Here is a 25,259-nt window from a genome sequence, read left to right on the forward strand (position 1 = left end):
GAAATAATATTAGGAAACGGGGAATCTGAGAATAGTGGGTACCAAATTTACATGAAATTGAATATGTTGTATGAAACTTTTGTTGGGGAAAGTGGTGCATCCTTTTGAACCTGCTGCTTTCTCTTTTGCTCTGAAGGTATTCCTTTGATTTAAACCTGCAAAGTACAATGCTCTTCTTTTCAAATAAACTTTGTTTTGGTTTAGCAAATCAATACAAGATTGGTAAAATAGAGTTAGTCTCTTCCATTAGGCGAAAAGATTTTTTTGGGCATTTAATATCTTGTCTTACTTATTGACAATGATACTCTGGATACGCTACCATCACTAGCAATTTTAGAGTGTGAACCTGAGTCACTGATTTCAGTGGGAGTTACGAGTAGGCTTGCAGGGTCAGGCTCTTATTTTTATAATCCACTGGATTATAGTTGATAAACACCTTGTGATCTGACATTCTGATTTGCTGCCAAATAGAGTAGTAAGCAAAAGAAGCCAATACTGGTGCAGAATTCTTGTAAGATTGGGGTGTTACCAGATACGGTATTGCATAATACTTACAAAATCTGAAGAGTAGATAATGTCTACAAAAAACTTGACAACGGCTAGTACACTGATATCAGTGCCTATCATACTGACCACTGTTGTCTTGTTTCCTTGTATTCCCCAATCTGTATGACTGTATCCATCTGTTTTTTCTCTTGACTTCTATTTAGATCGTAAGCTCTTTGTGGCAGAGACTGTCTTTTTGTTCTGTTTGTACAGCACCTAGCACAATAGGGCCCTGGTCCATGCCTAGTGCTTTTAGGCACTGTGGTAATATAAATAATTAATAGGCGATCTTCTGTCTCATTTGATAGAAGCAGAGATGACACCTGTTGAGGCAGATATACCTTACTACAAACAATTGTATTTGCATACAATAACTTCCCGTTTGGAATGCATATTCTCAGCTGTGGGCATCTGTTTTATCTAGGCTTGTACCATGCCCATTGCTGCAGTAACTGAGTATCTTACACATTTATTAAAGTGAACACGGTCTCTTTTTCTCTCTAACCCCTAGTCAGTTGGAATTATTTGTGGGGGGGCATGGACAGCTGATTGTACTGTGGCAGGGGGGTGGGGAGAAGCTAGGTCAAAGGGGGACTCAACACTTATTCTGAATAGAGCTGTTGTGGTAACGGGGCCTACCAATTTATCCTAATTGTGAGCTCAGCTGAGAAAAGTGAGTGAAAGTCCGTAAGATGTCACAATAACCTATACCAATAAATGTTGATGGGAAAAGGTGCAAAAGGGAGACAGACTGAATTAGCCCTAACAAAAAGGCCTACTGATATAATTCAAGAACAGTGTTAAGATAATGCTTGGTAACCAAGAAAAGCCTGGGGACAGGAAAACAATGAACCAAAATTAGAGTATTGGAAACTAGGCCTAATTGGTGACAAAATAATGAGGACCAAGAGTCCTCAGAAGGAGATTTTCGGGGATGACAGCAATGCTGGCTGATTAAAAGAAGGGGAAGGAGCGAGCCTCACTGTCATGGCTGCCACCCCCACTGTCTACTGGGACCTGGATCATCTTTGTCCTAATCCTGAGAGGTGCTGAGCAGACTGGGCCAGAGAGGAAGTTAGATGACATTGTCACCTCCACTGGCTCTGGCTAAATCCTGAATACCACCTGCGATGTGAGACTTTTCCCCTCCTGCCACTCCACACAGTATGTCATTTTCCGTCCACACCCCATTTCTTACCTTTGCTATCCTTCTCTGTTTGCCTTTTGTCTAATTAGAGTCTGGCTTAGCCAGCCAAAAGTGTATATTTTGCTACACTGCTGTAAGCCTGTGATCAGAAAGAGGCTGTTAAAAGCAATGCCCTAAACAGTCCATCGCTGGTACACCTCTACCCCTATATAACGCGACCCGATATAACACGAATTTGGCTATAACACGGTAAAGCAGCGCTCCGGGGGGGCGGGGCTGCGCACTCCAGCGGATCAAAGCAAGTTCGATATAACGCGGTTTCTCCTATAATGCGGTAAGATTTTTTGGCTCCAAAGGACAATGTTCTATCGGGGTAGAGGTGTATAAGTTTGCCAGGTCTCAGAGTGGCCGACAAAACCATGTGCTGTGCCTGTGATTTTTCCAGCAGAGAGATTGCAAGTGAAAGTCAACACCAGAGACAAAAGCTGCACTTTGTCTTTGCTGTTCTTTCTTCTCCCTTCTTGTGTATGTCTTGTTTTATCTAAACAGGGTCAAACTTCAACCGTATTTATAACCGCTCCAGCCCATCTTAACTAAGTTCCCCTCCAAAAAGGACAGTTGTTATCTTTGATACCATCTGAAAGACTGTCAAACAAGGTGTTTTACTCATAAAAATTCTCCCCAGGTATAGTGGAAAAAGGAACGAGGGATGTTGTTCAAATGAAAGCCTTATTCTACATTTCAAATGCATTAAATGTTAACTGTTTCCCCTTTTTTTTCTTTATCTGTAATAAAAGGTTAAAAAGATGTTTAATTCTGTTTGCCATGGTACTAAGCAGGGCTAACGGCTCTGTATACCAAACCTTATTTGACACAGTTTAATGTTAGACAGTTTGGGGGGAGATCAATCTAACTTATGCAACTTAAGCTACGTGACTAACGTAGCTGAAGTTGACGTACTTAGATCTACTTATCGCGGAGTCCACACTACGCGATGTCCCCTTGCTCTTCTCGTTCAGGTGGAGTACAGAAGTTGACGGCAGAGCAATCTGCGGTCGATTTAGCAGGTCTTCACTAGACCCGCTAAATTGACCGCCAATGCATCGATCGCTGTGTGTCGATCACCCGGTAAGTGTAGACAAGCCCTAAGTGGCTTGCCCAAGGTCACACAGGAAGTCTGTGGCAGAGTAGGTATTTGAACTTAGGTCTCAAGTCCTGGGATATAGTGTTCTCTCTGCTGCTTATGTTCAGCAAACAGGCAGCCTGAATTCAGAACCAGTGGGAGTTTTTTTTGTTTAATGCCAATGTAGTTTTAAAGGAACAGCAGATAAATTGTTAGAAAAATGTTACACGGCTCAAGGGATGGACATTTATTAAACAAAAAGTAGGCTTTATTGCTTTACTTTGATCATTCGTATTATCTCAAACACTGAATTCTGAATGTCAACATTGAATGGCCACTAAAATTCTCATTATCAGTTGTTGTTTTTTTCTTTCAGGGAAGTTACCCAGTTTGGGAAGATTTTATAAACAAAGCTGGGAAACTGCAGTCTCAGCTAAGGTAAGTTTCTTATCGCACAGCCCATCCCCTTGGCATGTGTGGACATGCTAGGCATCCTGTGTAGTTCAAATGGTGCTTCATCCTTGATAGTCTATTTAGCATGTTTTTAGTTTAGCTTTTCTTTTAAATATTTCATATTCAAAACTCATCAATGTAATTTCTGTGTGCCACCTTTTACAGTTTTAGTATATTTCAGAAAAATAGCTAATTTTCCACACAGGACAGTAAGTTCTTTTCACATTTTCATTGTTTCATGATGTGGCCCCATCTGGAATATTATTGTAAGACAGTTGATTTAATTAACCCATAGCTTTGGGGTTGAAAGTCCTTACATTATTTTTATAAATGTAAGATAAAGAAGCCTTATTAAGTTACAGGAGTACTCTAAATATTGGGTAAAGTCTATGATAACCTAAATACTAGGACAGAAGATCTGCCTGCCAAGGGAATCACAGTTCTGGGTCATTCGGCAGCAGTTAATAACATGTTACTGATTGGGTCTCAGTATACCAAGTGCATTCTGGATAACTTTTCATAGCCTTCCATTAATAAAATATTATTCAAGTAGCTTCTATATCCATCACGATTTGGTATCAGTAACAGAATCAACAGACTCATAAAATGCCTTTCTATTCACATAGAGAGAGGGGAGAAATTAAATTGCATGTTACTATGAACTGAACCTTGTTTCCTAAACTAATGGGATATACACGTCTCATGTGTCCTGTCAAAAACCCCACAAAATCCTGTCTGTGGTTGGTTGCCTGCATGTGTCCTTCCCTTTCCATGCAGTCCTATCCCATTTGGTATCCCATGTGGGATTTGCCTGTCTTACTGAAGAAGTAAAAGGAGGAAAAGCGGAACCATGCTTTCTCTGACTCCTATTAGGTTGTGTAGTTATCTGTTTTTAAAGATTTTCAGTTCTCTTTTTTTCTCTCCATGTCCTTCTCTCCTCCACCACCAGTCCTGCAGTATGGGATTTGAAGCGTGCCCCTGGGGCTAGGAAGGCATTGTTTTGGCCAATGTGAGCTTGCTTGTCCCCACCCTATCCAGCCCCCACCTGCCCTTTTTCGATATGTGATGCCAGTAAGGCAGTTGCCACATATTGGGAGTAGTTAAGTGCCAGAAAGGTTTTACAGGACTGTGCCACAGCGTCACTCCAAGTTGCAGATCATTATGAAATCCACTTTGGATTTTGGAAGGCACCACTGGAAAGAGTCTGCCTGGGTTCTTAGATGTTCAAACGTTGTCTGGTCAGTTTCCAGGTTTTCCCTGAAGTCTTGTCCTGAATGGGATGGACTGGAAAGCGGAGCCATATTGGTACTCTTGAAAGGAGCTAGGCCTACTTCCTTATCTCCAGGAGCTCCTCTGTACACCCAACACCCCAAGTCTTATCTGGCTTCCTGCTTCTTCCACTTTTTGCAGCTTGGGAAGCTGTAGGAGTAGGTGAAATACAAATGCAGCTATGGCCAAGTGTGCACAGACAGTTTGAGGATTCACTCACTCACTTCCAGCAAATGTTAATCTTTTGCCTCTGCTGCTTCCTCTGACAAAGGGGAGTATATGTAATCTAACCTGGAGTCAGGCCCCCTAGTGTTTTCTTATCAGAGAAGTGGAGCCTCCTTATTAACAATCTGGATAAGATAATGTAGCGTATGATTTTGGAAGAGTCTAATAATAGGAAAACAATGCTGGAAAAATCCAGATGTGGAAATAGCCAGGTCCATGAATAAGTATTAACAATTAGCTAGAGAAGCTGTGCTCCTCCCCCTATCCCGGGGCTGACCTACAAATGACAGTATGTAGAGATTCCTCCTCCCGTCCATTTGAGGTCATCATCCCTTTCAAACCTATATCTTGGATCAGAAGATTGAGAAGCCTCTTAGGAGGCATTCTGCATCGTCTGTAGTCCAACTGTGCACTACCATTTATGTCTCCTGTATTTTGAGGGTGTGCGTGAAGTGAGGGTTGGATAACATCAAGTATAGTCCAGTTCCAGCTCTCCCAGGAAAACCATTCTTTATCTACAATTATGGTCTTTATTGACTGCGGACAAGCTTCCCTGCAGCTTTCTGCTCACGTTTTTGGTTCGGTGAGTGTGGTGAGGACAGACTTCTGCCTTTAGGCCATAATGAGGAGACTTCTGAGGCAAAGTAAAATTGATGGATCTCTTTAAGGGGATCTTGATTATTTGGGACTCATTTGGAGTGATCTCTTCAACTGTTGTGGGGAGGAGGGATTTCACTATATTCGCCTATGTTTCTCCATACCTCATTGTCCATGAGGACTAAATATTGCTGTGCCACTGTTCTCATGTAATCCCTAAAGTCCTGTCCTAATTTCATTTAAATCAGGATACCCAGACTGAAAGACAGAAAAAGAAAAGTTCTGGCACAAAGCTGTGATGCGTAGGGCCCTCAAGACCTACTTATTTAGAAAACTGGAATCCACGTTTGTCCTCTCTGAGGATAAGAATCAAGGGACGCCAGCGGCTAGATTTGCTATCTAAATAGATAAAACTGTTTATCTGTAGTATGCAATTAGCAGGCCATCCTTGGCCTTTGAACCTGAAAGGCCAATCCAGTTCACTTCCTAGACAGAACAGGTGAGCAGCTGTAGCTGAAGAAGTGCAAATCTCCCAGTTGGTGGTCCCTGCAGAAGTGTTCTCAACATACTGCCTCTATGCTTTCATCCTCAGATGCTGCCTATGGACAATGTGCCCTTTGGGCATTCCTTATAGCTTGGTGGGCCTTCCTTCTGTCAAGGATGTGGGGGGAGGGGGAAGGTATTCTGTATCTTGTGCATTAGTTTTGATGGAATTTTCTTCAGTTGGCTCTTCTGCCTTTGTCATCTTTTCTCTTCTGTCTCTTGGGGGTGTGTTTGTCTCGTCCTCGTGGTGAGACTGCCTCCGGTACAGAAGAGACTTCTTACTCGTAACTCCTTTCTTTGCCCTGGTTCTATTTGCACAGGCACCCACGATTAGTCAGCAGGTGCAATTTTGTTGTTGTTCATGTTTATATATAGCACTACGACATTTGGTTTAGCTCTTCTAGAGGCAAAGGTGGGGGTGGGTCTAGCTGGCTCGGCAACTAAGACTGAAGGTGCTGACCTACCTGTCAAGAGGTGAATGATATAACAATCTGTCATGCCCTGGTGTAACTGTAGAACAGAGAGAAATCTCTGGGTAGTGAATATTCTCCTTTTCCCACTGGTCCCAAAACTCCCAAACAGGATCAACAGATCTCTTGGAACGTACCCTCTTATGCTCTCACAATTATCAGGGAGGCAGGTACACATCAAATGAGAACTCAAATGATGTGCTTAGGATAGGATTTGACTAGGACTGCAGAGAACTTACTTCTCCCTTATATAGGGATGTATCCTGCAAGGTACAGGTGCCCCCTGAAAATAGTAGTGGCTTTAATTTGTTTAGATTCTTTTTCATGTTTGGTTGCTTTAATATTGATTCATCAGATGAAATCCGCTCAAAGGGTCTGGCTGTATCCTTTTGAAATAACACCTGTCCTGTGCAGTTCACAGCACAGCATTAGCATGGCTGCAACACGGTCCATAGTACCAGCACAAAGCAAGGAAGAGATTAAGAAATGAAGGCAGAAGAGGGCTAAATTCAAACACAAAATAGAGGGGGGTTTGTTATATTGTTGCCCCTGCAAGTTCCCACTAGTTTCTTAATAAGCCTAAACATTTTTGACAGTAATAAACAGGCAGCAATGAGACATAGCTAATGTTTTGTTTTCTGTATGCATTTCAGGACTACAGTAGTAGCAGCTGCTGCCTTTTTGGACGCCTTTCAGAAAGTGGCTGACATGGCTACTAACACACGTGGTAAGCAGATGTGTCAATATTTAGTTTAACAGAATGCTGTGTCCAGTTTATACCATTTGTGGTGGTTAAAAAAAAAAAAAAAAAAAAAAAGCTTAACTTGTTACCACTGACAGGCAGATCTGGTAGACCTCTGTTTGATGAGCTCTTACTTTGAATATGCAGAATATGAGATGGTTTGAAAAGATTTTTTGAAAAATGATGGAGACCCATAATCTTGATTTGTTTGACATAAATCATTTTGAATATTTCTTAATTGCCCTCTGAATTACATGCTTGGAAAGAATATTCTAACTGTAGATTTATTGAAATCTGTATCTGTTCTCACTCTGACACTTTATCCCATAAATAAGTTTAAAAGAGATGTAAAGTCAGATCCTCAGCTGGCATCTATCGGTGTAGATTCATTGAAGACAACAGAGCTGTGCTGACTTGCACAAACTGAGGATCTGGTCTGTAGTTTTTTTGTTGTTGTTGTTGTTGTTTTTTGTTTTAAGCCACAGTCCCTGGATATCTGAGACAGTTGCCTGTACCTTCATTTTAGAGGAATCTTCCTCTATTCTCCCCACCCTCCCGTACCCTATAATTTTTCCTTAACCTGCTAATTAGTGGCCAAACTAGTTCTCCTTGCCTCTAGCAGGAAATGAGGGATGTCCAGGTTCATATGGGGTGACTGTGCAAGTTTGTCCGTGAATAGACAAGTAGAAACAGTGCAGCTGACAATCCTGCCAGACCCCTGGGTGAGTGGGGAGCAAAAGGTTGATTTTCTGCGGTGTGCTAAATGAACACTGACCCAGGCAACAAGAGTTCTGATGTCTCCTCAGAGGCTGGGCTGCCCGGTCCAGCAGGGCTCTATTGAAGAGATATTCCAAAGTGAATGTACAACTGTTCATCAGATTGTTTTCAGTAGCTTCTAGCTTTGGGTTTTTGGGATTTTTTAATTTTTATTTATTTATTTATTGTTGGTCCTAATAAATCCTTGCTGGTTTCTAGCTCTGAGTAATACTGCATCCCTAATGTTGAAAAGTGTGAGGTTTAATTAGCAACGTGCTAACTATCTAAGCCACACTTTTCCTTCTGAGAGCAGTAGTAGCAGCTGGAACAAGAGTTAAATAAGGGCACTGTGACAACTTTGAGGAACCAGATATTTTTTTTTGAAAGCTAATATTTGCATTCTGCTAAGCTTATCTGAAGGAATTTTTTTATCTACTGTTGGTGATATTAATACATACGTTAAAAAATGCCAGCATACATGTTGGACGTCAGACCATGATTGACAGACTTGGCTTCTGGTGTACATAGCAGGAAAGGGGCAAAACTAGAGATGAGACTGTCAGAGGGACCCAAGGTGAAAAATTTTGGGTTTGGATTCTGAAACACCTCTTTTTTCCACCCACAAAGTTCGGGCTTGGCTGAGCTCTGCTTCAGTGCTGGGTCACTAAAAGTGCTTTGAGATAATTAAAAAAAATTTTGTTTAGAAGTGTTTTGAATTCTTGAATGACAAAAAAAACTAAGTAATGTGGATCTATGCAAATTATTGCGGAATATTTTATACTTCTGTTCCATGTATTTGGACTATATCCAACATGCATTGCATCTCTCACGACTGCGGCCTTCAGAAAAGAAGCTCTGTAAATTCAGTCCTATTAAATTTGTATAACCCCCACTGTTCTTCCTCCCTCACTTCCCCCAATTGAAATGATAGAAGGGAATTTTGACATATTTTTAGAAACTGACATTCTGACAAAATAATTGAAATTTCAGGCTAGTGGCTCTTCCATTTCCCCCTGAGTGTGTATTACTAAGAATTAGCATCTTGCATTGTACCCAAGAAGAAACCTCCTTGAGGTTCTTAAACTAATATGACTCCTTATCTCTTTTTTGCTGTAGACTCGATGAAATCCCGGCCCCATTGAAGTCAATAGTAAAACTCCTGTGACTTCTCTGGGGTCAGGATTTCATCCAACATCTTCATAAAAGTAATCGCTTAAGTGAAATCTGGCTTAAAAATACTGACCCTCCCCTCCCTTTTGTGATGTGGGGATTCTTTTCCTGCCTGTGGGTTTGCCCCTTGAGAAGTTGTTAATTAGATATGTAGGACTTAAGACAATACTGTACTAAATGTTGCCATTTTTGTTTGTTTGTGTATTTTATCCTTTATTAATTGTGTGTTTCTTTGACCTGTGGTGGTTGCTGTTGGTATAGATTATGCTTAATACCGCAAAACCCAGGATAGTTTTTAAAACAGTTTTGTCCCATGTTTGTTTACATTAACTGAAGTTAGCCAAGTTTGCTTTTGTGTTAACTGTCTGTGCAGAGAGTATATAAAATGTTTGTTTTTAATATGTATGCAAATGTTTGAGGGCAAACTACAAGCAGGAAATACACATGCATCCTGTGTACCACTTGACAGAAGGTTTAGCAACTTGGCATGGTGTGAATTATAGGTATACGTTGTCATTGTATGAACAAGTACTTCTTTGGTAACTTTAAGTAAAAATGCTGATCCACCTGCCTATTTCAGAGAGACAGTGTTATTCCCTAATGGGAAGTAATGTGATTAAATTGTTGTAAAGCTGTGTGCTGGTTTTTTTTTGTAATCGCTTACTGTTTTACTGGAAGTGGCGTGTTATTTTAAGGCCCAGTGTTCTAGCTGATGAAAGCATTTTATCACAGTCAGTCAGCAGTAGCCCTCTCTGGCTACTTGTCAATCTGCTTGCATCAGCATTTGCTTCAGAGGGAGAAAATACTGTCTATGTCTATGTATATAATATGTAAATATTTACAACTATACATACCCACGTATACAGGGGAAACCCTAATACTTTTGCAGATAACTGAGGATGATGGGCTGCACGTAGCTTCTCGTTTCATTTCTATGAAGTACAACACTGAAGCCACACTTTTCTAGCTGGCACTAACCTCTGCATGGTACTTGAGGTCTGCCACCCTGAAGTGCTGGCTATTCCCTTCCTATCTCACCGGTTCTCAAACGTCATTTCATTGTGACCCCCTTCTGATGACAAAAATTACTACATGACCCCAGGAAGGGAGACTGAAGCCTGAGCCCGCCCAACCCCTGCCACCCTGGGTGGGGGGGGGCAAAGCCCGAGCCCCACTGCCCTGGGTGGGGTGGGGGGGCAAAGCTGAAACCCAAGGGTTTCAGCCCTGGGCGGGGGGCCTGTACCTAAGCCCCACTGCCCAGGGCTGAAGCCGAAGCCTGAGCCCTACCTCCCAGGGGTGAAGCCCTCCTTGGCTTCAGCTCCGGGCAATGGGACTCTGGCTTTGGCTTTGGCCCCGGGCCCCAGCAAGTTTAATGCCAGTCCTGGCGACCCCATTAAAATGGGGTTGCGACCCAGTTTGGGGTCGTGACCCACAGTTTGAGACCCGCTGGTCTCCCTTGGTCATTTGCCTCCTCTTGACTTGAACTTTTCAGGTTTTGCTTGTTGCGCAGTTTTTATATTCCTGTTGGGATTGGAGTCTTTGCGGTGGAAGGTTCTAAGGGGAGAGTGTAAAACAATAGACTCACAGGGTGGAGTGTGCCAGTACGCTGTGCTGCATCATGCCATCATTCCGTACAGGCTACCTTTGAGGTAGCAAAGACCCACTCAGTGTGATGCAGTGCATTGTTGTACTGAGCTGGTCTATATAAACAATAGCTCAGAGTGGTCTGAGCGGCTCTGTTCATTTCAAGGTGGGGGGGCTAACGCTGAAGGATTTCAATACTGATGATGCTTACTCCTGATGTGTGTGAGCAGAAACATTCAGCTGTTCCAGGATGGTGAGTGGAGGATAAGTCTTACCACTTCTTTTTTCCAGTCTGATCCCTAAATAAGAAGAGCTGTTGTTTGAGTCGACTAATGAAAGAACATTGTCCCTCTAACACATGCAGTAAAAGTGGTGCGTTGCCATATATTAGTTATATTTATATACCGGATACAGAATTTGTTATAAAAGCATGTGAACTCAAGTAGTATAACAGTGTTGTATTGGAGGATTTATCTCAGTTTAAGGAGACAGTGTGGTCTGGTGGATTGACCGCGGGCAGGGAGTCAAGTACATGTGAGTCTCAGTTCTGCTCTGTATCAGTTTCAGAGCTGGCCTTCCTCAGGTCATGGGGCTTGCATAGACTAGGATAAAAGGTATATTCAAAGGGTGCTGGCTAAATTGGTTCAACTGTGCATTTTTAAATATCCACCTTTTATTCTAGTCTAGATACACCTGCTGTGGGGCCATCTTGGGATATGTGCTGAGTGCCCCCAACTTCTAATGACTTCAGTAGAAGTGGACTGTCTTCAGAAACTCCCAGGATTAGGCCCTATACTTCTCTCCCTCTCTCCTCCCCGTCCATACCAGAAGATAATTCTTATCCAGAGTTCATGGGAGGATTAGTTCATGTGTAAAATCTATGGCCCCAGTTCAGCAAGGTGTGCCTGAGCTCATGCCTAATATAAAGCATGTGAGTTGTCCCACTGACTACAGTGAAGTTATTCATTGGCTGAGAGTTATTTTATGTCCCAATTTAAAAAACAAAAAAAGAACAAGTACCAACTGCCCTTAGAATTATTAAATGTACAATAAAATTACAGTAAATACGAATACATTACATTTCGTTAGCCACTGGCATTAAGGATGGGATTTTCAGAAGCGCTCAACGTTGGCGTAACTGCTCCTGTTGAAGTCCATGGTAGAGATCCTATTGGCTGCAAATGGAGATAAGTTTACCTTGGCCAGCAATAGATTAAGAAAACAAAACAACCCCTCACCCTGAGAAGCCATTTTTCTCCCACTTCCCCAAAATACTCTCATTCTGCCCCATCAACCCTCTCCAATAGATGGCTTTTGCCAGTTAGGCATACGTTTCAATACCTTGCTGAATCGAGGTCTGTATAATGGTATAAGTATTTTTATTTTATTAAAACCCCCATCAAAAAAATTTTGGTGGAAAAATTACCTCAGACCCATTCAGAATTTTTTGATTTATAAAGAACAATATCTTTCACTGGGTTCAATAGTCTACTCTGCCACAAAGTTCCTGTGTGACCTTGGGCAAGTCATTTAGCCCCTCTGTGCTGCAGTCCCCCATCTTTAAACTAGAGATAATAGCACTGCCTTACCTCGCGATGGGCATTGTGAGGATAAATGCATTAAAAGATGGCAAAGCACTTTGAGATCTACTCATGCAAAGCACTACATAAGTGCATTTTTAGGCATTATTATTATTTTAATTATTATTATTGGCTTAGTCTGCATTTTGCTGAGGATGGAGAAAGGAAAAACTAGATTGGTCTAGTCATTTTCTCATTTTGGCAGAACAGGAGTCACCACTGGAGGACTCCCACCCTTTCCCATAAGGCAGCTCTACATCCCATCGCCCAGCTGTTCTGAGAAACTGTGCATGGCCTTCCTGAACAAGTGCACTCCACTCTCCACTTAAACTCTTGATAGCTGCACACGGTATGCCCATTCAGCTGCAGCAGTCCCAGCCTGGATTGGACGCTAGCCAGGGACCCTCTTATTGCACCAGCAAAACTCTGCACCCTGACACCTCTGGGCATGAGCACCATAGTAACAGACCCTGCATTTAGAGTCTGCTAGATCCCTCCAGTTTTGGACCTTCACGTCCCAAATCCCCTGGCATGAATAGAGAACAAGTTTAAGTCTTCTTCCTACTGCAGCAAAAAATCCTGGTCCCTGATGTACCCTTGTGCACAAATGTTGCAAAAACCCAAATCCAGTATCTGAATTTTAATAATTTTGGGCCCCAAATTGTAGATCAGCTCTTAGATTCAGTTTTTGTACCAACTACACCTCTACCCCGATATAACACGAATTTGGATATAATGCGGTAAAGCAGCACTCCGGGGGGGGGGGCGTGGCTGCGCACTCCGGCGGATCAAAGCACGTTCGATATAACGCGGTTTCACCTATAACGCGGTAAGATTTTTTGGCTCCTGAGGACAGCGTTATATCGGGGTAGAGGTGTATATTGGTTTAGAAACCAGTTGTTAATCCCCCCCCTCCCCATATGTGGATGTACTTGTACCAGTATAAAGTGGTTATAGAAGTTTAGTTTATTCCTGCAAATGTGGAAATAGAAAAGAAGTGTAGCCACTCTTACTTTACTGGTATAATCTGGACTTTGGGGCATCCTGACATAGATAGCAGTGGGGAAAAAAAAAACACAGATAAGAGCATAAGCTCCTTGTGAATGGGGGGGGGGCAGTGAAGGGAGAGAAAGGGGAGTGAGGAGACATACTAAGCCCTGGTCTACACTACACTACGAGTTTAAACCATTGAAGGGGGAAATGGTCATTTTTAGAGACTTAAAATCCTAGAGCCTCTGTTCTAACCCAGCCTTCTATAAATGTTGGCCTTAAATTAAGTTGACATGGTCCTGCTATGTTTTCTTATAACAAGAGAATCCCAATATGTTCAAAACACTGTAGTTTGTAAATATAAAATTATTTGTGCAGTTTTAATGTGTGGGTAAGTTGGTTTCTTTGCTTTGTACCTACACTAATTTTCTCTTTGCCTTCACTATATTTTGATGTCCTTCCGGACTGGCACTGGATTAAAAAACTTGAAAATGTAGGTTGGAGAGGAGTAGTGACATTAGCCTAATGTTTTTAGCTTCAGAGTTAATACTGATGTTATCCTTTAAATCTGCTTTATTGAATATTCATAGGGGAGCCTGAATATATTAAGTGGCAATGTCTCCCCACCTTCTCCTTCGTTTTCATGGGTGTAAATTTAGAAGACTTATGGGAAGAGAAATTGGAAGCTTTGTGATTACGTGGGAGCTAACAATTGATCTTCAAAGTACAATTGTTAATGAGTCCTTCAGTATCCACTTCGCATTTAGCTTTTTTTTTTTTTTTTGAACTGTGTTGAAGTGGTTTTTAATACACATAGCAGGAGTATTTGCCATTGGCAGATAAGTGTGCCTCCGAATGGTTTAATTATACAGTAACTCAGAGAGCTTTTCTGTGGACAGTCTGATTCAGTGTGTGATGATGCAACTCATGGGCCTTGCTTCAACTTGACATGTCCTGCAAGCGATACACCTTCCCTTTCCATGTACAGTGCAATACACTTTTAAGATGTCAGTGCTATTTATGCTCTCAATCCCCTTCATTCTACAGCAGTCCATGAGGAGTGAAAGATGATCTGCACATTAGAGTGCTAGTGAGGTGTGTGTCGGAAATGGTTTCCTGACGGTAGGATAGGACTTGGGGTTGGAGGGTATCAAGGCCCGTGAGGAATAGCCAAGATAGCACATTGGAGAGCAGCCAAAACGGATGCTTATGTCTATGCTCAGCTGAGAGCGTGCCTCCCAGCCCAGGTAGACCGAGACACATTAGCTCCGCTCATGCTAGCGTGCTAAAAATAGCAGTGTGGATGTTGTGGCGTGGATGACAGCATGGGTTAGATGCCTGAGTACAAGCCCACCTACTCCCTAGGTCAGAGCTCAGGTGGCTACCTGTGCCTCTGCCTGTGCTGCTAGGTCCACAATGCTGTTTTTTAGTGCACTAGTTCAAGTCTGACTGGACTGGGAGACATGCTTCTAGTGGCAAAGTAGACATCCTCCCAGGGACCCAGGGTGCATACTCTAGTTGCTAGCCAGTGCTGAATTTTGTGAAGCATCTATGCAGCTATTATTAACCGTGATAACTAGATTAAAGTTAATACGGGTATGCCTACCTGTGCTCCAGTCACACCTTCGCTTTGCAGCGTAGAAGTACCCCTGGTGTTCCCAGGCTGGGGAAAGGCAACTGAGGGCTATGGGCAGAAGATGAGTCTGCCATCCGGTCTTGTGAAAATGAATTATTTATTTGTATTTCAGTAGTGCCTGGAGGCCCCACTGTGCCAGGCACTGTGTAAACATGAAGTAAGATGATCCTTGCCCCAAAGATTTTGCGATCTAACTAAACAAGATAAGTGATATGTGGGGAAAAACCAAGGGGAAGTGATTTGCCCAAGGCCACACAGCAAATCACTAGCAGAGCTGGGAATAGAGTCCAGGTCTCCTGAGTAAATATTTTAATTCTCCTAAACTGGTGTTTGACTTAATAAAAATTAGCATAAATTTTGTTTGCAGGACAAAATTCATGACAGTACAGCGCAATAGCATGGGAAATATTGAAAGAAGTATCCCTTTGCTGTCAAAAATCTTCAAAGTTAAACTTTGAACCAGCTGTAGAGATGGGCGCAGAAAAGAAATGTAATTTTCCCAAAAAACTTGTCCCTGTTTTTGCCCGGCTCTAGGGCAGTCTCCAATGATTGGAGACCTACTATAAATGATGACATCACAAGAAGCATGGGAGTAAAAGTGGAGCTGATGAGGGGAAGGGAATTTAGTCACTGAAACTATTTTTTTCATTAACAGCTGTTTAAGTGATATTAGAATAAAGGAAACCTTTGTTCAATTAAGGGCATAGGAACTTACAATAAACATCTCTGTCCTTCCCCTGGTCCTCCCAAATAAATAAAACCCAGGGATGATCAGACTTTACACACATGGTACTTGTAAGGTGTAAATCAAGCAGGAGAAAAAGCAATATTTAAATAAACCTTTCATGCTACCAGTACATGCAATAAAGGGGTCAATTTAAAATCCTTTGCAGGTAGTTTTTAAATTGCTTGAATACATATTTACATACAATCTGTGGTCTGTAATATCAATTCATGCATAACAGATAATAGTTTTAAACTATCTTTTTAATATTAAATCTGCAGAATCAAGGAAGTACATAGTTGAAGGCAGGTAGTATTATCCATGTCTTCTCATCTCTATCTTCTTGCGCATAGATAGAGCGCAGTGTTAAAGTCACTGAGCTGCATGCCTACCTTGAGAGTTCTGTGGTACTCAGTAGAATGGGGTCAGAATGGAATGAGACCTGAGTCTTGTCTTTTTTAGATGTAGTTTAATCTTAAATGCATAAATGCAAGAGATTTAAAGCTATGTTCTAATAATTTTTTGTTGTTGTTTCTAGCTAGATTTTTGTGTGTGTGTGTTTCCTCCCTCCCCCCCCCCCCCTTTAAGGTCAAGTCTAAAGCTAGCTCAGGATTCATGTAATCAAAATTAGTGCTGCCTTGCTACTTCACACTGAGGGGAAATTTCCAGTTTGATAGATAAAATAATCACTATGGCAACCTACATGGCCACCTAGTCCACGGTGCTTTGCGCAATATGGTGTATAAATAGACGATGATGTCTCTTTCCCTAAATCGAAGCGTTTTTTTATGAAGCCGTCTGTCTTTTGTAAAGAGATTGAAATGCAGTTTGGAGATGGATTAGGCTGCTGCAACAATTTGTATTCAGGCAGCAGAAATGAACAAATTTAATTGCAAGGGTTTCTTTAAAAATCAAAAACAAAAAAACACCCACCACCAAACCAATGTTTGGGAGGGAGTGCAAATAAGAAATGGCAGGTGTATAGTAAGGAAGAGCTTGACACCCCTTTCCTGATTAAAAATGCAAATCTATTCAGAAACATTGAGTCAGAAACCTTGTTGGGGGAGGTAGTGGGGGGTAGAGGAAAAGGGAGTATTAGGTATGCATTGCTATTTAATCAATAACAGCAGCTTTTTTTCTGACTTACGTATTTCTTAGCACTGTAGTATCTCAGGCTCTATGGACTGACCCCTGTGTCCATGTGGTGCCCTTTATTGGACTCCATGTAGGTGTCTGCCCACATGTTGTTCCTTGCAGGACTGGGAACAAAATGCCTGTTTTTGGAATTGGTCTTGAGTTAAGTGTTTAAAACCTTTAAAAATCCAATTTCTTGGGGACCTGTGAAGATGAGTGTAAACCACAAGCTGTTTAAGGATTATTTCATTTCACTAATTTACTGGAGGGAGAGAGCGAGAATGACTTTTAAAACCGTGGCGGCTGAGGTTTTGGTTGATGGTTACTTGTCAATACAGCCCATCTTCCTATGGTTGGAGATCGCCTTTCAGTCTAATTCAGTCATGAGGTGATAAACTGGTACTGGTTGGTGCATAACCATATTTCTGTAGTAACCACAACAAAGAGCTTTTTTCCCCTCTGTGAATCTGTTGGTTAGCAACAGTTGCTAAAGAGATGTTTCCATTGTAGTTTACCAATATTTGTTTTATTTTAATCTATTTGTCATAAGGCATCTATAGGAAAAATAAGTTTAAGGCCATTAAGTTAGAATTGAGTTGCTCGCCCTTTATTTAAAGTACATAAGAATGGCCATACTGGGTCAGACCAAAGGTCCATCTAGCCCAGTATCCTGTCTTCTGAACAGTGGCCAATGGCGGGTGCCCCAGGGGGAATGAATAGAACAGGTAATCATCAAGTGATCCATCTCCTGTCGCCCATTCCCAGCTTCTGGCAAACAGAGCCTAGGGACACCATCCCTGCCTGCCCATCCTGGCTAAAAGCCATTGATGGACCTATCTTCCATGAATTTATCTAGGTAGATTCTAGATTTATCTGGTGGCCCTGGAGATGTTGCCCAAATAAAAGTACTGTATAGGCAGCTGGCGATGCTTGCCCAACTGCCTTTCCATGTCCCACCCAAAGCTGCTTAGGCCACCTCTCGAGACAAAAGGCAACTGAGTCTCTACATGCCAGTTCACTCCTTGGCCTCTCTGGGTATGTCTACACTGCAATTAAACACCTGTGGCTGGCCCGTGCCAGGTGACTTGGGCTCTCAAGGCTTGGGCTAAAGGGGCTGTTTAGTTGCAGTGCAGAGATTTGGGCTTGGGCCGCAGCCCGGGCTCTAGGACCTTGAGAGGTGGGAGGGTCCCAGAGCCCAGGCTGTGGCCCTAGCCTGAACCTCTACACTGCAATTAAACAGCCCCTTAGCCTGAGCCCTGCGAGCTCGAGTCAGCTGGCACCGGCCAGCTGTGGCTGTCTAATTGCAGTGTAGACATACCTCTGCTGAGATTGAGGGTGACAGTTGTGATGGTAGCTTTAGTGGACAGGGGAATGTGCCCACCAGAAGTCGGATTAGCAAGGTCAACTTGCTTCCTGCAAGTCACACCAGATCTTTGTGCTGGCAACTTCATTTAGCTGTAGTATCAACCCAGGCAAGATTCAGACCACTGACATAGGAGTATGTCCTGTTATCACGTCTTTAAGCCATTTGTCCCTCTCTTCATTCCTTTACATCAGTCCTGAGTGATGCAAGGCAGTGTATTTGTGACACATTATAAAGATACACCCTTTGGACTGGAATACAGGTTTGTTCTTAGGTTTTCCCCTCAGACAGAATTCTGTTTCTGACAACATAAAGGACACAAGCAAATGTGAGATTACAAGCCTTGGAAGTCTGGAATTGAGAATTGCACATCCAGAACAATGGAGCTCTGCTTAATCCTTGAACAAAAGACCCAGTGGCATTTGCATTGGCTTTCCCTGCTCTGTGATATAAAGTCTGTCTCTCAGAAGGATGCTTGAGCTACTGTTTCTGATGTTGTTTTAATTATTCCCTGGAGGCTAAACTCCGCCATGTCAATTCTTTTTATGCACCCTTACTGCAGAGGTGTCAACAATTTCAGTTGTGTAGTTATTCTGTATGTATATGTGTGTGTGTGTGTGTGTGTGTGTGTGTGTGTGTGTGTGTGTGTACAAGCAAACTAGTTAGGGCTGTTCTCATTGCCAGGCAGTTTGCTTAGTGATATGATTCATCCCACGTTTGTATACTTGCTGCTCAGAGGAAGGTTATACATTTGTATGGTAATAATGAGGTCTTGCTTAAAATAGATTGACTTCCTGTATTTTCTTGTCCTTCTGTTTGCTTGTGAGCTGTTGGGTGTTGCTAGCTCAATTATTTGCCCCTGTTGCTATGTGCAAGTGTCAGTTTGTTTTAAAACGAGGCATCTCCTGGAGCTAGAGCCTAGGCAGTTTTCTGGTCTTGTTTGGCCAATATTGGGGTAGAAATACCCTCTGTATGCAGAATTCTGAGCCCCTTGAGAGGGGAGCCCTTTTGGTTGTCAGATTGTACTAGAAAACTAGTATCAGCCTAGGACAAGTGACTTATTGTTCTGTGCCCTTCCCTTTCGCTCCACTCCCTTATTAATGAAGTCCAACCTGTAAAACTGCATGAAAGTTAAAATAGTGTGATCGTCCTGCTGTTTCAATTCAGTGTTAGAACCTCTCTTATCTTCTTTTCTAGGAAGAGCGGGTGTAAAAAGGGCAAACTTCTGTAGTGAATGATTCTCCCCTTCTCCCCTCCCTCCCCCCCCCCCCCCCCCGATTGTTTCATTTGGCCTTTAGCAGGCAAGTTCTGGTTCAAAAATGACCCAATCTCAGTGAATGGTTGGGTTACCCTCGGTTAAATCTCATTGCGTTTGGCACTGTTTGATACATGAGAGGGAGCACGTTTCTTATTCTCATAAAGACCTTGGTGAAAAATGCTGCCATTTTGCAGCAGTGGCCCTAGCACAGATTGCAGATAACCATGTGAAAAATAATAGGGAGTGGGGGAACATTCTGTTGGATTGCAGTGTAGCAGAATCATGGGATAATTGTATGGGGTGGTTCTGTTTGCTATGTCAGTGCTTACAATTACTATGCAACTCTGTCTTTCTGAAGCATTTACTGCTATGTAAAATTGAAATCTGCATTATCCCCCGCTGTGAGCGCCTGGGCCTAGGGACTGGTTACTATAGAAACTAATATCAAGGAGCTGGCTGGTGCTTTTCTTCGGAGTTGTATAAGAGCGTATTTCACAGTTCCATGCAGTCCTGTGCAAATGTTTGATTACAACCAAGAAGATAGGGAATGTGGCTCTCCTTGCTACAACTGAAGTGCATGCACCTCAAATGGGTACTGCGATCTGAAAATGGGCATTCTGAAGAATGCCCGCATCAGAGGTGGACAGCGTGTAGGTTTCTAATGTTGCCAAAAGAGCCATAGATTTGAAGGATTGAAGAATACAGTGAGAATTGATGGTAGAATATTCTTATATTCTGGGCATCACTTGAACCCATCTCAAAGTGAAATGTAAGGCTAGGAATGGGTGCTACTTCTCCACAGGATAACAGCTGTCACAAAAATATTTATCCCATACTGATACTGAGCTGGAGTGTATTTTGCTGTGTATAGTGAATAGCATCGTTAACAAAGTTACATTTGCAGGGCCAGATTCTGCTCTCATTTGTAATGGGGTTGCACAGCAGAATGAAAAGAGACAAGAACAAAGGTGACTTTCACAATCCAGGTTTTGTGGTGCTGGCAGTCTGGAAAATATCCTGGTTCTTCTTGAACAATTATTATGTTGTGGTCTGAAGATGGAATCCCATGATATGTTTGTATATTTTTCAGAGTAGAACCCCATTTTCATGAGAAGGGGAATACAACATAGAAATAGCCACCTGCAGTAGAGTAACAAACCCTGAGCAGAGAATATTTCATACAGTCAGAAGAATGCCTCAAAGAAGTGAGCAGAATGCAGAATGGTACCTAGACTGTGATCAGTTCCCCAGATATTGTGAATTAAAGTCAAGGGCAGTCTTATTGCCAGCCAAGTTTGTAGCATCAGCAACATAGTCTGAGGTGTGAACATGTATTCTAATGTATAATTGAAAGTTAGTTGAACATATTTGAGTATAAAAATATGGATAATCACACTTTTTAGAATAAGATTTCATAAGAATGGCCATCTAGCCAAAGGTCCATCTAGCCCAGTATCCTGTCTTACGACAGTGGCCAATGGCAGGTGCCCCAGAGGGAATGAACAGAACAGGTAAACATCAAGTGATCCATTCCCTGTCGCCCATTCCCAGCTTCCGGCAAACAGAGACTAGGGACACCATCCCTCCCATCCTGGCTAATAGCCATTGATGGACCTATCCTCCATGAACTTATCTAATTCTTTTTTGAACCCTGTTATGGTCTTAGCCTTCACAACATCCACAGGTTGACTGTGCAGTGTGTGAAAAAATACTTCCTTTTGTTTAATTGACATTGTTATCTATAATACAAAATTTTAACCTGCCTGTTCACATGATGCCATTGGTTTAGTGCAGTCATGATGTTGAGTATTTTTGGACACCAATAAAATGTTTCCAGGTAACTTGTTAGTGCCGCCTCTCAGAAGGAGGTAGTGTCAGAACTGAACAGCATGTGTTGGTTGATATTGCTGAGAAACCTTGTTAATCAAGGGGTCAGTCCTGGGGCCAGTTTTGTTCAACATCTTCATTAATGATCTGGATGATGGCATGGATTGCACCCTCAGCAAGTTCGCAGATGACACTAAGCTGGGGGAAGAGGTTGGTACGCTGGAGGGTAGGGATAGGGTCCAGAGTGACCTAGACGAATTGGAGGATTGGGCCAAAAGAACTCTGCTGAGGTTCAACGAGGACAAGTGCAGAGTCCTGCACTTAGGATGGAAGAATCCCATGCACCGCTACAGGCTGGGGACCAACTGGCTAAGCGGCAGTTCTGCAGAAAAGGACCTGGGGATTACAGTGGATGAGAAGCTGGTTATGAGTCAACAGTGTGCCCTTGTTGCCAAGAAAGCTAAAGCCATATTGGGCTGCATTAGTGGGACCATTGCCAGCAGATGGACAGAAGTGATTCCCCTCTATTTGGCACTGGTGAGGCCACATCTGGAGTATTGCGTCCAGTTTTGGGAAAAGTGATATTGATCAATATCACTTTTCACGTTGCCACCCTTACTTCTGTGCTGCTGCTGGTGCAGCACTGCCTTCAGAGCTGGGTGGTGGTATACGTACTTGTGTGTGTGGGGAGCGTAAAGGATTATAGACACAAAGAAGGGGGGCCCGATCAAATAAGTTTGAGAACCACTGTGCTAGATAAATAGTAGCTAAGTGTGGGCTTCAGACGTGCTGGTTCAGAGGTAAAGCGTTCACATGTTGTACTTCATGGCTGTGCAACCAGAAGCCTGAGTGAGGCGGGTAATTGGGAATGGCATGTGTGATTAAACAAACGACAGTTTAGCCTGCAGTTGGGGAAATGAAAGCTGTCTTTGAAAGGACAGCGTAATACTCTGCCCATTCCAGATTACTTGATAGAAGGGCACCGTACAGATTTGCGGTGGTTAATTGATAAAGCCTGTAACAGGGTGGCTTGCCCCTAAAGGCTGGAGGGCCTGGGTCTAGCCAACCCTGGTTACTAAAGAGGCACATCTGGGTTGGTTTAGATACTTCCCTATAAAGGGCAGCAGCTGGCTACAGTTAAGGAAGAAGCTCAGGAGACTGCAGGAAGTAAGAAAGACTTCTGCAGGAAAGACCCTCGTACCCAGGGGGTTTGGAAGCTAGAGCCAGTTAGGGTCTGGAAATGGCCTGCCAAAGCAGGAAAGACCCCAGGTAGGAAGACCCAGCAGTAGGGTGAATTGTCTCCAGCAGAAACACCTGGAGCATGGGTTTCCCTCCTGAGACTACAGACGGGAAAAGCCTGGGATTGACCTGTCGAGAGTAAAACCTATGGATTGTGTTTTGGAGCTTTGTTTATGTGAATAAACTCGCACTCCTGAAAAGGGGTGGTGAACGGACAAGAAAGGTCTGTGTGGAGTTTAAGAACGGGGGAAACTGAGGCAGGCTGCCTGCAAAGCAACCCAGAGCCACAAGTGGGCACATGGGAAGCAGTCGGCTTGTGAGTGCAATGTAGTTTTCAAAATGGGAGTGGGGAGGCGGGGGAAGGGTTTTTTAAATAAGCAGGGTGGTGCCGAAGACCGTTTTTGTGAGTAAATTATTAAAGTGGAGAAGAAAAATGTTGATGGTACTGTAATATGACTTGAAATTTCACGTACAGCATAAGTGAACAGTAACCTGCTCTGAAAATTGAGAGAAGAGTAATGTTTCGAAGCAATTGTTGCCTGGTCAGAACAAAGCCTGCCTGTTCAAGCATGGTACTAGAGTACATAAACTTCCTTACAGTAGAACTTGAATGGGTGTGTGTTTTAAGAAAATGTATCTGCCTGTCCTGAGTGCTGCTGGCGGATATTGGACAGAGCTGGCAGGAAGATCTAGCATTTCCTTTGCTTGTGGAAGGACTGATTCATTAAGACTAAAGTAGGAAAACCTCACTGCTCCTTTCACTTCAATACGTGGACTGTTGATACATTACTGCATTCAGATCAGAGTGTACTATAAAAAAAACAACAGTGCTTCAAAACCTAATTTTTATTGCCACCTTTTGTATGAGAAATATTCAAGCCCGACTTTCAAAATAGGCCTCCATTTTTGTGTGCACCGTTTTGCAGATACAATAAATAATGATACTCACAATTGTTTTTGTTCATGTCTAATTCATACTTTCCTCTAGTAATTCACCAGCAGTTAAAGTCTTGGTAGATAAATTGCACTTGCAAAAATGGGAAGCCTGGCTTGCAAAGTGGGTTCTACAGGTGTTCCTAGGTAGTGTAGCTTTATTGTTTAAAGAATGTCATCAAACTTTAGGAAATCTGTTGTGGAAAATAAGGCAAGGAGGTGCTATTAGCATCATTCTTTACAATTATTTCCTCTAATATGTAAATGGTTCCCTTTTTAAATGAAGTGCATTCCCCATGTAAAAAGCTTTCCCATGACCAATGGGAGTAAACATTAAATATTAACGCTGTGGTTTTAAGTTGCATGGAAATGAAATGGGGCAAGTCAGTTCAGTTTACCTTTGATTCATTGCTTCCAGGAGCTGCAAAGAGAAAAGGTCAAAAGGACATGAGGAATATATGAACCTTTTCCTTAGCTGTTTCACATAATGGCGTGCTGTGTGCCAGACAACAACCTAGCAAAGGAGATATGTTGAGTTTAGGTTTCAAGTGTGATTTGTGTGCAATTTTTTTTTTTAATTGTATGCCAACAGTATTTGACAGTGGAACATCCGTTTATATGATCACAGTAATTTCTAGTTAAGGGTATTTCAGGTCTTTCTCAAAAGGGGAAACAGCCTAACAAAATGACTCTACGCTCGGCAAGCTAAGACTGTCTCTGGTGCCTCTTGGATAGAGGAGTGAACGGATTGGTTTAAACACAAGGCTGGGTGCCAGGAAATTCTAAATTCTAATCCCATCTTTGACATTTTTCTCTCTCTCTGACCTAGCTGATTAGAGTGGTTCCTCCTGGCCTTAAAATCTATTAACTCTGGGCAAGTCACTTACTTTATTTTCCTCCATCTGTTAAAAGGGTGAGTATTTTCTTACTTGGTGTTGTGGATTAATTAATGAGATGGATAAGAGTATTTTTTTTATAAATGCTCAGTGTCTTCCCCTCAGTCACCTGTAGGATGCAGTGGTTGATGTATGTTGGACTGGGGATTTTTCCATCAATGCCCCACAAGGCTGGCAACCATGCTCTGCTTTATCTTTAAAGCTCTCCCCATTTTCTTTTGCTTCATTTAAATTATTTGTAAATTTTACCACTCCTGAGAACACAATGAGAACATATGATTTTCTAACATTTTTTGAGGGTGAGGTGGGTGGTAAACACTGGTAATTGTTCCCCATTTCTGGCCAGATTTCTAATGCCTTGTTCATGTTGCTCTACTAAGCAAATGGTAGAGCTCACATTTTATTCAGCAAAGGCTTTATGTACTGTTTTTCTGTCCTTTACCTGCATCTGTGGGTAACTTTCTTGTTTTTGGAAGCACAAACGTCCTATGGTAAGAAGCAGCATCGTCCATATATTTGCATTAAACTAGATGACCCATAAATATACAACCTGAAAAATAATCTGGTTGTTATTGGTCACGTTTGTGAAAAGCAAGGTGTTTTGGACCCTGATTGTTCTAGCTCTGGATAATGGGGTTAGGGCTAGCCACAAATAAGTGCACCACAGTCTTGAGCGCTAACAAGCCCAGGTGTTATGCCTAGTAGAGGCAGACCTTTCTGATAGCCAAATCTATTTTGCAGTGTAAAGCAGGTGTAAAACTAGACAACTTTGAAAGCCTTGTTAATGTTCCACTTCCCTATCTTAGTTCCTTTCACTCCAGGTTTTTATTACAAGATACTAATGAAAACAATATGTTTAGACACTGAAACTTCCATGCAATAAATGTAGAGAACACTTCAGTTCTCTAATTTACCTCCTGTTTAGAACTCCCATCTACTCTTTTAGATTTCATTTCAGCAACTAAAGATGTTATCTCTAATTAATGACATTTTTTAAAAAACCCAGTCTACAGGGAGTCTGGTTTCTTGGGATTTTTTTTTGAGAAATCTCAAA

General features: G+C 42.3%; 1 protein-coding gene across 1 annotated transcript in view; it reads left to right on the top strand.

The window, feature by feature from the left end:
* MTSS1 (MTSS I-BAR domain containing 1) overlaps nt 1-25,259 on the top strand; it is a 169,157-nt gene that overhangs the window by 21,162 nt on the left and 122,736 nt on the right. Inside the window, exons 2-3 of the mRNA XM_065398731.1 lie at nt 3,193-3,254; nt 7,027-7,100. Coding sequence (XP_065254803.1) covers nt 3,193-3,254; nt 7,027-7,100 — 136 coding nt within the window. The remainder of the gene's footprint in view (nt 1-3,192; nt 3,255-7,026; nt 7,101-25,259) is intronic.

Source organism: Emys orbicularis, chromosome 2, assembly GCF_028017835.1.
Source record: "Emys orbicularis isolate rEmyOrb1 chromosome 2, rEmyOrb1.hap1, whole genome shotgun sequence".
In the NCBI taxonomy this organism is placed as follows: Eukaryota; Metazoa; Chordata; order Testudines; family Emydidae; genus Emys; species Emys orbicularis.